The 16484-nt window shown below is 47.1% G+C and overlaps 2 protein-coding genes across 6 annotated transcripts in view; both read left to right on the top strand.

Annotated features, from left to right (window-relative positions):
- Positions 1-2121: 2121 nt before the first annotated feature.
- Positions 2122-16484, top strand: part of LOC120909855 (zinc finger protein 436-like) — an 865309-nt gene continuing 850946 nt past the window's right edge. For 2 of the 5 annotated variants that reach the window (XM_040321593.1, XM_040321591.1), the window contains exons 1-2: positions 2123-2340; positions 2961-3069. In XM_040321593.1, the coding sequence (XP_040177527.1) occupies positions 2146-2340; positions 2961-3069 (304 nt within the window). In that variant the 5' untranslated portion in view covers positions 2123-2145. Of the gene's footprint in view, positions 2341-2960; positions 3070-16484 lie in introns of all 5 variants that reach the window. The other 3 variants (XM_040321597.1, XM_040321596.1, XM_040321594.1) reach the window with 2 other exon arrangements.
- On the top strand, positions 6005-16027 carry LOC120909787 (gastrula zinc finger protein XlCGF52.1-like). Its single transcript, XM_040321520.1, has 4 exons — positions 6005-6025; positions 6094-6205; positions 6670-6765; positions 14865-16027. Exons 1-4 carry the CDS (start codon positions 6005-6007, stop codon positions 15950-15952), a joined length of 1317 nt encoding a protein of 438 aa, XP_040177454.1. The 3' UTR covers positions 15953-16027.

Here is a 16484-nt window from a genome sequence, read left to right as displayed (position 1 = left end):
CAAACAGTAGGAGGATCTTAAAGGGGCATTTAATACCAAAATTGCATTTCATACAGAGTTCAGGAGGGTTGCACACAGAGTGCAGAGCTGTCACTTGTAAACACAGAAACCGGACTTCTGTGCTTACAAGTTATTGTGGTGAGCAGGCACCAAAGGGTCTGAGCCAGAGGTGGTGGAACTGAGTTCCCCCAAGTTCCACCTGAAAAAAAGCCCTGGTTATGGGCTTATGTCAGACCGGTGCATGTTCAGTTCCTGAAACTGGGGGGCTTGGACGGGGAAGGCCGTGCAGTGACGTCATGGCGCGGATTGTTGCCTTTTATGAATTACAGAAGTGGACGGGGAGCCGGACATGAGAGCACACTGGCTACCGGGACTGTTGCTGGAGGACCGATGGTCTGGAGGAGAAGAGGTGATGATGAGGAAAAAACCAGAGGAGCCGCTGAGCAACCTGGAGGACTGTGTCTGACTTCCCTGCACCCAAGTGAGCAATGGAGGAGGTCAGCGACAGCTCCAGCCTCTAGCCAGTCCACATAAAGTCTGTGTGTGGGGGGTGGGGTCACAGCACTCCCCCTTACATCAGAGTAAAGTTTTTCATCAGGGTCCGCAGAGTTCCCCCTTACACTCTAAATAGAAAACCCTGCAGACTCTGATGTAAGGGGGAACATGTTGGGTTATATTAACCAGGGCCGCCATCAGGAATTATGGGGCCCCTTACACAGCTTCAGGCATGGGCCCCCTGGAGCAGAGAACCGGGGGGGGGTGCTGCCACCTGAAATTGAGAAGGGGGGGGGGCCTTTACAAAAAATGAAGAAATAAAGACAAATATATATATATAAAAAAAAGGGGCTGTAGCCATCCGGGGCCCTGGGGACCTCTGGGCCCTTTAATAAAAAGAAAAAAAAGGAATACAATTTTTTTTTTTAAAGGGGGGTTGCCGTCTGGGGCCCTGGGGACCTTTGGGCTCTTTAATAAAAAAAAATTATATATATATATATATAATTATTTATTTTTTATAAAAAGAAATTACAAAAAAAGGGGGGTTACCATCCGGGACCTCTGGGCCCTTTAATAAAAATTAAAAAAAAGAAGCCTCTGGGCCCTTTAATAAAAATAAAAAAATAAAATAAAAAAATAAACATTTATATATATATATATATATATATATATATATATATATATATATATATATATATATATATATATATATAAAAAGGGGGGTTGCCATCCAGGGGGCCCTGGGGACCTCTGGGCCCTTTAATAAAAAAAATATATATATATATATATATATATATATATAAAAAGAGGGGTTGCCTCCTGGGGACCTCTGGGCCCTGTAATAATAATAATAAATATTATTTTTATATATATATATATATATATATATATATATATATATATATATATATATTTTTTTTATTAAAGGGCCCAGAGGTCCCCAGGGCCCCCTGGATGGCAACCCCCCTTTTTATATATATTATTATTTATAAAAAAAAAAAGGGGGGGTTGTCATCTGGGGACCTCCGGACCCCTTAAAAAAATTGGCCCTTTAATAAAAAATAAAATAAAAATATATTAAAAAGTTTTTTTTTATATTAAAAATACATTTAAAAAAAAAGGGGGGGGGGGGGTTTGCCATCCGGGCCCCTGGGAACCTCCGGACCTCTGAAAGAAATAAATAAAAAAATTGTCCCTTTAATAAAAAATCAAATAACAATATATTAACAAAATTTTTTTTTTTTATAAAAAAAATAATTAAAAAAAGGGGGTTGCCATCTGGGCCCCTGGGGACCTCCGGACCCCTAAAAAAAACTTCCCAGTTTTGTTAGTGTAGCACCGTGAAGAATTTACCCCCTTCCTGATCAAAGCACTCTTTGCGATTCGACACTGCGTCGCTTTAACTGACAATTGCTTTGCTTTAACTGACAATTTTTGGTAAATATATATATATTTTACTATTTTGGGCTAGTTTTCCTTTCATAATAAAAAAATAATTTACTCTTTACCACCAAAATAAATCCCAATTTGTCCTGACAAAATCAAGGTATAATCCACCTGCCAACACAAAGTCGATGTCAATGTTGCAAAATTGTGTTCAGGGATTAACATTTGTTTTTTTTTTTTACCCTCCGTCACTAAGGGGTTAACATGTGTCTAAAAACAGCCCTGACAGCAAAAGGGTTAAACTTATGTCTTTTGATGGGAGCTGTTATTTCCAAAGCCACCACTAGATGGCAGCCGTCTTCCGTTGTTGCAACGTCACTTCCGGAGCATTCTTGTGATGGGGAGACGAATGTGACGAGACACCGTGTTAGAAGAGGAAGTGCCCTTTTTACAAGAAAGGTGGTGGCCATTTTGTTGTAGCTCAACTATCTGTTGTTTGCTATATAATAATTATAGCTATTTATACTCAATGTACTAGAGAATACCCTATAACTAAAATGTCATAAATCATATACTAATTACATTTTTTGTTGAATTTTAGGGGAAAAAATATATTTTTATGTATTTGAAACCTTTTAGCAAACCAAAGAGGGCGGCCATTTTCTTGTAGACCAGGGGAAGATGGGGCAGTTTCTTCAATGGTTAAAGAAACTTCCTTGTGGGGGGTGTGAGACTCACTCTGGAGTGTGTGTGCCAAGTGAGGACTGAGGAGGAGGTAATAATGTCTTCTTATGAAGAAGGGGGTCTCAGCACTCTGTGTGGACTGAATGGGTGATCCACAGATCCTTATCTTCCATCAGTCCTCTGATGTGTATAACATTACATGGTCAGCTCCTCTGGGCATATTTTTTTGTAAGTGCCCCTATCTATATGCTTTGTTTTTAGTAGAAGGGGGCAGAATGCTTGTGGTTTGTAGTAACAGTCACGTTTGCTTTCTTCATCATTAAGTTCATTATAATGATTGGAGTTTTCTGAGATATTATGAAATGTTCATATGGAATTTTATTGATTTATTGCAGTTAAAACTTTACAAAAACTACCCATATGAGGAGTGGGAGTCTATAGAAGGACACAAGGATCTCTACAAGGACGTCATGATGGAGAAGCGGCCGCCCCTCACATCTCCGGGTAAGAGAAGACTTTCATTTCTTGTACAGGAGAGAAGAGTATTGAGGATCCCCCTAGATCAGGGATCTCCAAACTACAGCCCTCCAGTTGTTGCAGAACTACATGTCCCATGAGGCATTGTAAAACTTTGACATTTACAGACATGACTAGGCATGATGGGAATTGTAGTTCCCGAACAACCGGAAGGCCATAGTTTGGAGACCCCTGACCTAGATACACCCACCCTCTGATTAGGGTTGAGCTCAGGTGACTTCAGATCCTAGTCCGAACCCACATGGCCAAGCCCACCAGGAACCTTTCACCTGTGCTGAGCATCTGTAAATCGGGGGATGCCTCGGCTGGCAATCATTGGCGCAAGGATTTTTGACACCCTAGGCAAAGCTTAGTTTTGTCGCCCCCCCCCCTCCCCCCATTGGCTCCACCTCTGACTCCACTCCCTTTGCCCTGCCCATGTATACCCCACCTTTTTAATAAAGTGCCTATTAAGGATGAGCTCCGGCGTGTTCGCATAGAACACGTGCAGAGCCCGCCAGGAAGTCGGCACCCGCGCTGCGCTAATCACAGCCAGGCAGACATTTCCCGATCTCTGCAGCCGAGCATCGGACAATGTCTCCCTGGCTGTGATTAGCGCAGCGCGGGTGCCGACTTCCTGGCGGGCTCTGCACGTGTTCTATGCGAACACGCCGGAGCTCATCCTTAGTGCCCATCACATGCAGCCTCATCAGCTCTCTTCAATGAATGTTTGCTTGCTTCCAGTCATTTCGGAGTCGGGACACACACAGTCCTCTGCCACCGCTGCAGCCTCGCCAGCGCTCCCCGACAAATGCAGCCTCGCCAGCGCCCCCCGTCAAATGCAGCCTCGCCAGCGCCGCCCCCGTCAAATGCAGCCTCGCCAGCGCCGCCCCCGTCAAATGCAGCCTCGCCAGCGCCGCCCCCGTCAAATGCAGCCTCACTAGCGCCCGTCAAATGCAGCCTCACTAGCGCCCGTCAAATGCAGCCTCACTAGCGCCCGTCAAATGCAGCCTCACTAGACCCCCCCGTCAAATGCAGCCTCACCAGCGCCCCCCGTCAAATGCAGCCTCACCAGCGCCCCCCGTCAAATGCAGCCTCACCAGCGCCCCCCGTCAAATGCAGCCTCACCAGCGCCCCCCGTCAAATGCAGCCTCACCAGCGCCCCCCGTCAAATGCAGCCTCGCCAGCGCCCCCCGTCAAATGCAGCCTCGCCAGCGCCCCCGTCAAATGCAGCCTCATCAGCTCTCTTCAATGAATGTTTGCTTGCTTCCAGTCATTTCGGAGTCGGGGTCACACACAGTCCTCTTCCACCACTGCAGCCTCACCAGCGCGCCTGTCAAATGCAGCCTCGCCAGCGTCCCCCCGTCAAATGCAGCCTCGCCAGCGCCCCCCCGTCAAATGCAGCCTCGCCAGCGCCCCCCCGTCAAATGCAGCCTCGCCAGCGCCCCCCCGTCAAATGCAGCCTCGCCAGCGCCCCCCGTCAAATGCAGCCTCGCCAGCGCCCCCCCGTCAAATGCAGCCTCGCCAGCGCCCCCTGTCAAATGCAGCCTCGCCAGCGCCCCCCCGTCAAATGCAGCCTCGCCAGCGCCCCCCCGTCAAATGCAGCCTCGCCAGCGCCCCCCCGTCAAATGCAGCCTCGCCAGCGCCCCCCGTCAAATGCAGCCTCGCCAGCGCCCCCCCGTCAAATGCAGCCTCGCCAGCGCCCCCCCCGTCAAATGCAGCGTCACCAGCGCCAATCAATGCAGCCTCATCAGCTCTCTTCAATGAATGTTTGCTTGCTTCCAGTCATTTCGGAGTCGGGACACACACAGTCCTCTGCCACCGTTGCAGCCTCGCCAGCGCCCCCCGTCGAATGCAGCCTCGCCAGCGCCCCCCGTCGAATGCAGCCTCGCCAGCGCCCCCCGTCGAATGCAGCCTCGCCAGCGCCCCCCGTCGAATGCAGCCTCGCCAGCGCCCCCCGTCAAATGCAGCCTCGCCAGCGCCCCCCGTCAAATGCAGCCTCGCCAGCGCCCCCCGTCAAATGCAGCCTCGCCAGCGCCCCCCGTCAAATGCAGCCTCACCAGCGCTCATCAATGAATGTTTGCTTGCTTCCATTCATTCTGGAGTCGGGACACAGACACAGTCCTCTGCTACCGCTGTGCCTCTGGCACAATGTACGAACAGAGCGGTGGCTGCCACTGATGCCGAGATTTAGTTGCTTGCTTCAGATAGAAGAGAGTAGGAACACCAGTGGCTAGTGCGCCCTAGGCAGCTGCCTAGTTTGTCTAGTGGTATCACCGGCCCTGGGCGCAGTACAGGTGACAGCTTCCCAGCGGGCTCAATCAAAATGGGTTCAGACAAGGATCCTGAGCTCATCTCTACCTCTGATATAAAGACATAGAAACAATGTATTCAGTCAGTGTGTGTTTCCTACAGATGGATCCAGTAATGGGAATCCACCAGAGAGATGTCCCCGTCCTCTGTATTCCCGGGACTCCACACAGGAGGATCAGGAGATCCCTCAGGAGGATCAGGTAAATGGAACTCAAAAAAAAAAAAGATCACCGCTTCCCAGCCGAGGCGGCGCAGTTTTTTTAATGCAGAGGCCGGGCGTAACGTCATAACTTTGCGCCCGGCCTCTGACGATCATAGAAACTCCAGCGACCATCTTGTCCGCCGGAAATCTCTATTATCAGCATCCAGGGCCGGCGGATCTGTTCTCTGACTCACCGATCGTATCGGTGAGTCGGTAGAAGCACCGGAGGGTGGCGGCGGGGACAGGATGTCCTCTTTCGCCGCCCGTAAGAACGATTAAGCAGCGGATAAGGCGCTATGATCATTCTTATGGTGTAGGGAATCGCGGGCTCAAAATGTCGATTATCTGAATGATGCCCGTAGCTGCACCCATCATTCAGCTGTAGCCCCACAAAGCCCAGGACGTCATATGACGGCCTCTGGGCGCCAAGTGATTAACAACATTCATTGTACAAAGGTTTAGTTCATTTAATATCTGTATTGTTTTGTATTTGGAAGGATGAAAATCTGATTACCATTAAAGTTGAAGTGAAGGAGGAAGCTGAAGGATCCTATGTGAGTGATGATGAATCATGTATGGAGGAAGAATTCCCTCCAGAGATCAGCACAGGTGAGTAATAAACAGTAAATCCAGAGAGGAGTCCCAGATCCTCATTGTTCAGTCACTACAACAATCTCTTAATTTTTAAAGGCACCCCAAACAAAAAAACCTGCAAAAATGCACTTGACTGGGTGCCAAAAAAGACAAACCAGCTACTTTGGTGCCAAACGCGTTGCGTCCCTCAGGTGTAATTGCAATCTCAATCCAGAGAAGATTCCCAGATCCTCCTTGTTCAGTCACTACAACAATCTCTTCTTCTCCCCCCCTCCTCTGTCAGTAGACAGTAATGGGGAGACAGTATGTGCCCAGTGGGGGAGTCAGGAGCCATAAGCCTCTATTAGACTCCGGCTCTCCTCCTCACATCATGTCATTGTGTGTTACCAGCCAAGAGACGTGACCAGTCCCCCCCCCCCCCACACACACTCTCTCATACATCTCAGTACAGGGGGCTTCACTCTCATCTTTATTCACAGACCCCGGAGATACTCAAAGCGACATCAAAGATGACGAGGAAGAAGGAGGACGTGTGAGGATCAAAGAGGAGGACATTTTTATGGAGATCAGTACAGGTGGGTTATAATCACAGATTATACATTTTACTGGTTGGTTCTGTACCATCATTCACCCGTGTTGCTTTTATCAGGTATAAACGGATGTGACGGAGGTGTGGGTGGAACAGAACACATGCAGAGATCAAGAGGGATTTTAGGGGGTTTAAAAACAGGGATTCGGATAAGGGGAAAGCCACAGGGCAATAATTCCAACAACATGAGTGACATGCAAAAATATAATATTGTAGCAATAGGGCCAGTGGCGGTGCGTCCATAGTGGGCGCAGGAGCGCCGCCCCCTCTCTCCTGCACTCGTCAATCGTACATAGGTTATGCAGGGGAAGTGACTGTAAACGTTGGAGTTCATCAGTTCTTCAGGGTTCAATTTATTTTACCAATTACTTAACCTCTTAAGGACCCCTTCACGCCGATATACGTCGGCAGAATGGCACGGCTGGGCACAAGCACGTACCTGTACGGCCTCTTTAAGTGCCCAGCCGTGGGGTCGCAAGCGCGCCGCCAGCGGTGCGCTCGCGACCCGGTCCGAAGCTTGTGGACCCGATCGCCGCTGGTGTCCCGCAATCGGTCACAGGAGCTGAAGAACGGGGAGAGGTGTGTGTAAACACACCTTCCCTGTTCTTCATTGTGGCGCTGTCCGTGATCGTCTGTTCCCTGATATAGGGAAAGAAGATCACTGACGTCACATGTCCAGCCCCGCCCCCCCTACAGTTAGAAACACATATGAGGTCACACTTAACCCCTACAGTGCCCCCCTAGTGGTTAACTCCTAAACTGCAATTGTCATTTTCACAGTAATCGGCGCATTTTTATAGCACTTTTCGCTTTGAAAATGACAATGGTCCCAAAAAATGTGTCAAAATTGTCCGATGTGTCCGCCATAATGTCGCAGTCACGAAAAAAAAAACGCTGATCGCCGCCATTAGTAGTAAAAAAAAAAAAAAAAAAATTAATAAAAATGCAATAAAACTATCCCCTATTTTGTAAATGCTACAAATTTAGCGCAAACCATTCAATAAACGCTTATTGCGATTTTTATTTTTTTTTAACCAAAAATAGGTAGAAGAATATGTAGAATTACAGATTGACGTCCGGGAAGTGGTTCTGAAATCCTGACTGGACGTCTATTGACGTCCTGCTGGATTTCATGCCCGCGCGCGCGGCGATCGGTAATGCGGGGGTGTCAGTCTGACACCCTGCATCTCCGATCTCTGTAAAGAGCCTCCGGCGGAGGCCCTTTACCACGTGATCAGCCGTGTCCAATCACGGCTGATCACGATGTAACCAGGAAGATCCGTTGATGGCTCTTCCTCACTCGCGTCTGACAGACGCGAGTAGAGGAGAGCCGTTCGGCGGCTCTCTTGACAGGGGGGGTTCGCGCTGATTGTTTATCAGCGCAGCCCCCCCTGGGATGCCCACACTGGACCACCAGGGAAGGGCAGAAAAAAAAAAGAGCAATCAAAAAAGAAAAAGGAAAAAAAGGGCAGTAATAAAAATAAAAAAAGGTCAGAAAAAAGAAAAGAATAGATGCCAATCAGTGGACCCCTCAGTGATCATCAGTGCCCATCCATGCCCAGTGCCCACCTATCAGTGCCCATCTGTGCCACCCATCAGTGTCACCTATGAGTGCACCATCAGTGTCGCCTATGAGTGCCCATCAATACTACCTCATCGATGTCCATCAGTGCCATCTCATCGGTGACCATCAGTGCCGCCATATCAGTGCCCGTAATTGAAAGAGAAAACGTACTTATTTACAAAAAAATTAACAGAAAAAAATAAAAACGTAATTTTCTAAATTTTCAGTCTTTTTTTACTTGTTGCGCAAAAAAAATCAAAAAAAAAAATCGCAGAGGTGATCAAATACCACCAAAAGAAAGCTCTATTTGTGGGGAAAAAAGGACGCCAATTTTGTTTGGGTACAGTGTAGCATGACCGCGCAATTGCCATTGAAAGTGTGACAGCGCTGAAAGCTGAAAATTGGCTTGGGCAGGAAGGTGTGTAAGTGCCCTGTATGGAAGTGGTTAAGTGTATGTATTTTCTTACAGCAATAAATAGAGTTCTGTTTATATTCTTTCACTGATGTGACTGTATGCAAATTTCTTAAAGGTACATCCGATAAACGTAATCCACCAGAGAGATGTCCCCGTCCTCTGTATTCCCGGGACTCCACACAGGAAGATCAGGAGATCCCTGAGGAAGATCAGGTAGCTTGAATGGAGGCTTTTATACTAGCAATATACTTTATAAAGCTAGTGAAGGTTAGAGAGAAACGTAATAGTGTACGCCAAAAACCATGAAGTGAACCAAAATTAGGACTTTTTCTTTACGCCTGGGCTACACTGCAGCAGGTGTCTTGTCCCTATGCGACCCCCTCCCATGGGGGTGCGAACTAAGATGGCACGATGGCCGGTTATTGAGGCCCCGTGTTCTGTTGAAGTGCCCCCCATCAAATAGTGCCTGCGCAGGACGGAGCCGCTCTCCAGCTGAGTTGCAGATCAGCTGGAGTGATGTGCCAGGGCACAAGGGCACATCATAGGAGGTACCATTTCACTGGCACAATTGGAACCTATACAAACAGCAGGGGGAGAGCGTAGTTATTAACATTGTGCCTCGCTGTTGCGGGGCGGCTTTACAGGGTGCTGATGGTCCGGTTTCCCCGCTGTTTGTATAGGTTTAAATTGTGGCTGTGAAATGGTATCTCCCATCAAGACATACTTCCTACGATGTGCGCATGCCTCCCACATTGCTTCCCTGCCAGACCCTCTCTTACTCTTTCGACTCGCACTTTTATGTCTAAACCCTTTAAGGACGAAACACGTTAAAGGAGTGGGAAAAGGACTGGTGGTAAAGCAGTGTGCCCCAATATGGCCTCCCTGCATTGTCCAAATAAAAACTAGCTGCACTTTTAATATCCAACAAGCTTTATTGCAAGTAGTGCAGACTGTGTCGCATCGCTTCCCTGTCAGACCCTCTCCTACTCTTCGGACTCGCACCTTCATGACTAAGCACTATTAGGACGAAACTCGTTGAAGGAGTAGGAGAGGGACTGGCGGTGAAACGGCGTGCCCCAATCTGACCTTGTGAGCTTGCTACTTGCAATAAAGCATAAGGGCATCTTCATGACTAGGCCCTATTAGGATGAAACGCATTGAAGAAATTGGAGAGGGATTGGCGGTGAAACCCCAATCTGACCTACCTGCATTGTTCAAATACAAACTAGCTGCACTTTTAATATCCAACAAGCTTTATTGTGAGTAGTGCAGACTGTGGCACGTCGCTTCCCTGCCAGGCTCTCTTACTCTTCCGACTCGCACCTTTATGACTAAACCCTATTAGGACGAAACACGTTGAAGGAGTCTAAATTGTATTTGTATTTAGTCCTGCATTGTCTAAATACAAACTAGCTGCACTTTTAATATCCAACAAGCTTTTTTGAAAGTAGTGCAGACTGTGGCACATCGCTTCCCTGTCAGACCCTCTCCTACTCTTTGGACTCGCACCTTCATGACTAAGCACTATTAGGACGAAACACGTTGAAGGAGTAGGAAGAGGACTGGTGGTAAAGCAGTGGCCTCCCTGCATTGTTCAAATACAAACTAGCTGTACTTTTAATATCCAACAAGTTTTATTGTGAGTAGTGCAGACTGTGGCAAATCGCTTCCCTGCCAGGCTCTCTTACTCTTCCGACTCGCACCTTTATGACTAAGCCCTATTAGGACGAAACACGTTGAAGGGGTAGGTAAAGTACTGGTGGTAAAGCAGTGTGCCCCAATATGGCATCCCTGCATTGTCCAAATACAAACTAGCTGCACTTTTTTTTTTATTTCTTTATTTATAAACAAGGGAAGGGGTCCACAGGAACCACCACGACATTACAATCATCAGCATAAAAAAAATTCAAAATAAAACAGAAAACAGCAATGCATACCCAGCATGTTCAAACTAGCTTAGTCCATACATTGCGAATCATACGACGCATCAACTAGGTGGCAACAGTTGGCGTAAATAGCCCACCTCCCTCTGGGGTGCAGCTGCCGGCACTCGTTGAAGGAGTAGGAGAGGGACTGGCGGTGAACAGTGTGCCCCAATCTGACCTTGTGAGCTTGCAATAAAGCATAAGGGCACCTTGTTTGTTTGTATCTGGGTACTGCAGGGAGGAATAGGGCCCATGGGATAGTTCAGCCTATTTGGATACCGGACTTTAAGATCTGGCATGCAAGCCTAAGCTTGTTATACAACCACTTGCTTTATTGTTTTGGATCATTTTGTGTTACTCAGGATGAAGACATCATCAAAATTGAAGTAAAAGATGAAGAAGATCTGTATGTGAGAGGGGCGAGTCTTGTAAGGAGGAAAAATTCCCTCCAGAGATCAGCACAGGTAACAAACACTTATTCCAGAAAAATGTGACGGGTGCTCATGTGCGCACAAATCCTTCCCAGCAAGGAAAGGCACTATACTTTAAATTTTCAGGTTCATTTAACCACGTGCTTACTGGGCACATAAACCCCCTTCGTGCCCAGGCGAAATTTCAGCTTCCGGCACTGCGTCGCTTTAACTGACATTTGCGCGGTCCTGCGATGTGGCTCCCAAACAAAATTGGCGTCCTTTTTCCCCCACAAATAGAGCTTTATTTTGGTGGTATTTGATCACCTCTGCGGTTTTTATTTTTTGCGCTATAAACAAAAAAAGAGCGACAATTTAAAAAAATATATATATATTTTTTACTTGTTGCAATAATAAATACCCCAATTTTTTTTTTTTTTTCTTAAAAACAATTTTTTTTCTCAGTTAAGGCCGATACGTAATTTTTTTACTAGTAATGGCGGCGATCTGCGATTTTTATTGGGACTGCGATATTGCGGCGGACGTATCGGACACTTTTGACACAAATTTGGGACCATTCACATTTATACAGCGATCAGTGCTATAAAAATGCACTAATTACTGTATAAATGTGACTGGCAGTGAAGGGGTTAACACTAGGGGGTGAGGAAGGGGTTAAATGTATTCCCTGGGTGTGTTCTAACTGTGTGGGGGGAGGGGGGTGACTGGGGGAGGTAACCGATGCTGTGTCCCTATGTACAAGGGACACAGCATCGGTCTCCTCTCCTCTGACAGCACGTGGAGCTCTGTGTTTACACACAGAGCTCCACGTCCCTGCTGTGTTCCCGACGATCGCGTGTACTCGGCGGACAACGCGGCCGCCAGGTACACGCATCGGCTCTTCAGCGATGCGCCGGGACAGTGTTTACCCGCTGCGTGCCCCCCAGGCGCGCGCGGGTAATGCACTTTAAAAGACGTCCAGTTGGCACTTGAGAGCCGCGCTGTTGACGTCGTTTGTCAATAGCGCGGGTCTCAAGTGGTTAAAGGGGTTGTAAAGGTTAGTGTTTTTTCATTTTAATGTATCCTATGCATTAAGGTGAAAAAACACCTGCCAATGACGGCCACCCCGTTCACTCACCTGAGCCCGTTCACCTGCTGTGCGCATTCCCCAGTGTCCTCTTCTCCACGGAGTCTGGCCGTTGATTGGGTCGATTGCACAGCCATTGGCTCACGCTGCTGTCAATCACATTCAATGTGCTCCCTGTCATACACGCTGCGTCCATAGACACAGTGTATGACTCGGTCCCCACCCTCCAAGAAGTCGATGGGAGACTGAGGCAGCTGCTCCTGCACAGCCCAGCACTCAATAAGTGCTGGAGGGGCAGAGCAAAGAGCCGGTTGGCCGGGGGTGAATACCGTCTGTAACTCCCTGCATTGTCCAGCTACAAGCTACACTTCTAATACCAAGTTTCACCAAAAATAAGCCTGGGTCTTATATTAATTTTGCCAACAAAAGACACAGTAGGGCTTATTTTCAGGGTAGGTCTTACCATGTAATGTGCTGTCTTTCCCCCCCTCTCTCTCCCTGCCTGACAGGAATCCCCAGTGTGAACTGAGTTAAAATGCTTGTAAAATCCTATAATTCACTCTATTACCGTAGTATATAATGTACAATGTATGTGTTTCTGTAATATAATTGTGCCAAATACCTTCGTTATAGCGCCGCTCTGCGCTTCTGTGACCCGCCGGAGCTCTCTTCCCCGCAATTATATTACAAAAACACACACATTGTACATTATATTCTACTGTAATAGAGTGGATTTTAGGATTTTACAAGCATTTTAAACTAGAGCTTATTTTTGGGGTAGGGCTTATATTGCAGCCCTCCTGCAAAATAACGCTAGGTCTTATTTTCAGGAAAACATGGTATTCAACAAGCGTTATTGAAAGTAGTTCAAACTGTGGCACATCGCTTTACTGCCAGAGCCTCTCCTACTCTTTTGACTCGCTCCTTCATGACTAAGCCCTATTAGGGTGAAACACGTTGAAGGTGTAGGAGAGGGACTGGTGGTGAAACAGTGTGCCACAATCTGGCCTTGTGAGTTTGCTACTTGCAATAAAGCTTGTAGGATACTAAGGGGGTGCTCCGTTCTTAGTCTTAGAGGCAGTGGAGTACAGATGCTGCCTCCACCTCGGTAAGGGCATTTTCACGCCCTTCCTGCCCAGACCAATTTTTAGTTTTCAGCGCTGTTGCACTTTGACAATTGCGCGGTCATGCAACGCTATACCCAAATGAAATCTTTGTTTTTTTTCCCCACAAATAGAGCTTTCGTTTGGTATTTGATCATCTCTGCGGTTTTTATTTTTTGTGCTATAACCAAAAGAAGAGCGACAATTTTGAAAAAAAACAATATTTTTTTACTTTTTGATTTAATAAATACAATTTTTTATTTTATTTTTTTTCCTCAGTTTAGACCGATACCTATTCTTCTACATATTTTTGGTAAAAAAATCGCAATAAGCGTATATTGATTGGTTTGCGCAAAAGTTATAGCGTCTACAAAATAGGGGATAGATTTATGGCATTTTTATTTATTCTTTTTTTTTTTCCTAGTAATGGCGACGATCTGTGATTTTTTTTATTGTGACTGTGACATTGCGGCGGACATATCGGACACTATTGACACGTTTTTGGGACCATTCACATTTATACAGCGATTTAGTGCTATAAAACTGCACTGATTACTGTGTAAATGTGTCTGTCAGGGAAAGGGGTTAACACTAGGGGGCGCTGAAGGGGTTAATATGTTCCCTGGGAGTGATTCTTACTGTAGGGGGAGGGGACTCGCAAGAGGAGGAGACCGATGTGTGTTCCTCTGTACTGGGAACACACATCGGTCTCCTCACCTCTGACAGGAGGTGGATCGGTGTGTGTGTTTACACACACCGATCCACACTCCTGCCGTGATCGCGGGTGCCCGACGGACATCGCGGGCACGCGCACCGGTGCAGTGTCATATTCTGCTGCCTATCGCAGAATGCTGCGGAAGTCACGTGGCGAGCAACTGCGCATGCGCAATGCGCTCCAACGGCAAATGTGATGCGTTCCAGGGGATTTACGACACTACCCTTCACTGAACCCATCACAATTTGTCACGGAAGTGACGTATTACCATACACGGAGCGGGGGGAGAGAGATACTCATTCAGAGCGACAGAGAAATAGAGATATAGAGCTACTGAGATACATTCAGAGCGAGAGAGATGGTGTACATATATTTTATATAAGGGAAGTAATGCACATAGGGGAGGTAATCCCCTCCCTGAGCCCCGCTTCTCTCTCAGTATCTCTATATCTGTATCCCTCTATCGCTCTGAATGTATCTCAGTATATCTCTCTCGCTCTGAATGTGTCTCTCTCTCTCTCGCCGCTCCGTGTATGGTAATACGTCACTTCCGTGACAAATTGTGATGGTTTCAGTGAAGGGTAGTGTCGTGAATCCCCTGGAACGCATCGCATTTGCCGTTGGAACGCATTGCGCATGCGCAGTTGCTCGCCATGTGACTTCCGCAGCATTCTGCGATAGGGAGCAGAATATGACAACACACCGGGTCACGAAGCGGCGCGTGCGCGCCCTAGATGGCCAGGATGTCCACCCGGAGGAAGGAAGGGTTCCTGCCGGTGTCATATTATGGCCCGGTAAGAAAGGGGTCAAAATATGTAGTTATTGTTTGAGATTGGTGTCCTTTTAAACATTCCTATACCCCTCAGATGGACGATACAGAAGGTACAGTGCGAAGAAATCTCCTGCTTCATCTTTGAATGGGGAAATAGAAGTTGATGACATCACAGTGGAATCCTCAGAAAGCAACCGCGTGGTCCCAAGTTCACATCTGGTCCTTCCCGAAGGAGAAACCTTCCTGTGTTCTGAGCCTGGTGAATCTTTTGGCCAGAGAGTGGACCTCCACGCTCCCCAGAGGGGTCAGCAAAAAGAAAAGCCCTTTCCGTGTTCCGAATGTGGGAAATGTTTTGCTCAGAAACAACAACTCGTCCGACACCAGAGAACTCATTCGGCTGAGCAGCCGTTTTCCTGTTTGGAGTGCGGGAAATGTTTCACCGAAAAATGGATGCTGGTTAAACATCAAAACAGTCACTCCGGGGAGAAGCCGTTTCCCTGTACTGAGTGCGGGAGATGTTTTTCCCACAGAAGAAATCTTGTTTCACATCAGATGACTCACACGGGAGAGAGGCCGTATTCCTGCTCGGAGTGCGGGAAATGTTTTTCCCAAAAGTCAACTCTGACCACCCATGCAAAAATTCACACGGGGGTGAAGCCGTATTCCTGCTCCGAATGCGGCAAATCTTTTTCCCATAAATCTTCTCTTATTGGACATGAAAAAGTCCACACTGGAGAGAAGCCGTTTTCGTGTACAGAGTGCGGGAAGTGTTTTTCCCTGAAATCAAATCTTATTGCGCATGAAAAAGTTCACACGGGGGAAAAACCGTTTTCATGCTCCAAATGCGGTAAAAGTTTTTCGATGAAGTCCAACCTTCTGAAACACGAAAAAGTTCATACAGGGGAGAAGCCATATCCATGCCTGGAATGCGGAAAAGCTTTCACCGATAGGACCCACCTTATTTTACATCAGAGAACTCACACGGGCGAGAAGCCTTTTTGCTGTAACGATTGTGGTAAATTCTTTTCTCGGAAATCGAATCTTATCGAACATGGAAAAATTCACAGAGGGGAGAAGCCGTTTTCATGTGAATGCGGGAAACGGTTCTCGAAGAAGTCCTCTTTTATGCATCATATTAGTTCCCACAGGGAGGAACTTCCTTTGTTGGGAGATGGAAGCTGAATTTCCTGTCTTGTATCTCTAATGCCGCGTACACACGACCGTTTTTCGCGATGTAAAAAATGTTTTTTTTTTTTTTTTAATGTCCTTAAAAAGGATCGTGTGTGGGCTCCAGAGCATTTTTTGCGACGTTAAAAATGGCCAAATAAAAATTTAGAACATGCTCTAAATTTTCGCGTCGTTTTTAGCGTTGATGTTTTTAAAGTGGAGTTCCACCCTGAAAAAAAATGTTACACCATTACTGCCTCTCAGCACCTTTTCAGTGTGTGTGTGTGTGTCTGTGTGTATGTATACTGATACTGTGTGTGTATACAGTACTGGGGGGCCCCATAATCTTCTATTGCCCGGGGGCCCCATGAGTTCTCATTCCGCCCCTGTGGGTGGCTATCTTCTACTATGCTCCCCACCCCCACTGTAGGCCATATTGCCTATGCTGAGACACGTACACATATTATACATGTGTAGGGTAGAGGTCGACCGATATATCGGCCGATATTTGGCCGTTTTGGAGAAATCGGCATTGGCCGATTCTTAT

Source organism: Rana temporaria, chromosome 8 (assembly GCF_905171775.1).
Source record: "Rana temporaria chromosome 8, aRanTem1.1, whole genome shotgun sequence".
In the NCBI taxonomy this organism is placed as follows: domain Eukaryota; kingdom Metazoa; phylum Chordata; class Amphibia; order Anura; family Ranidae; genus Rana; species Rana temporaria.
This window is presented reverse-complemented; position numbering and strand designations above follow the sequence as displayed.

Bases quoted from the DNA above. Each gene is read 5' to 3' on its own strand.
- LOC120909787 (XM_040321520.1), top strand. From the start codon at position 6,005: ATGACGGCCTCTGGGCGCCAA. The intron at 6,026-6,093 runs GTGATTAACAAC...TGTATTTGGAAG, and splicing joins TGACGGCCTCTGGGCGCCAA to GATGAAAATCTGATTACCAT. The intron at 6,206-6,669 runs GTGAGTAATAAA...CTTTATTCACAG, and splicing joins CCCTCCAGAGATCAGCACAG to ACCCCGGAGATACTCAAAGC.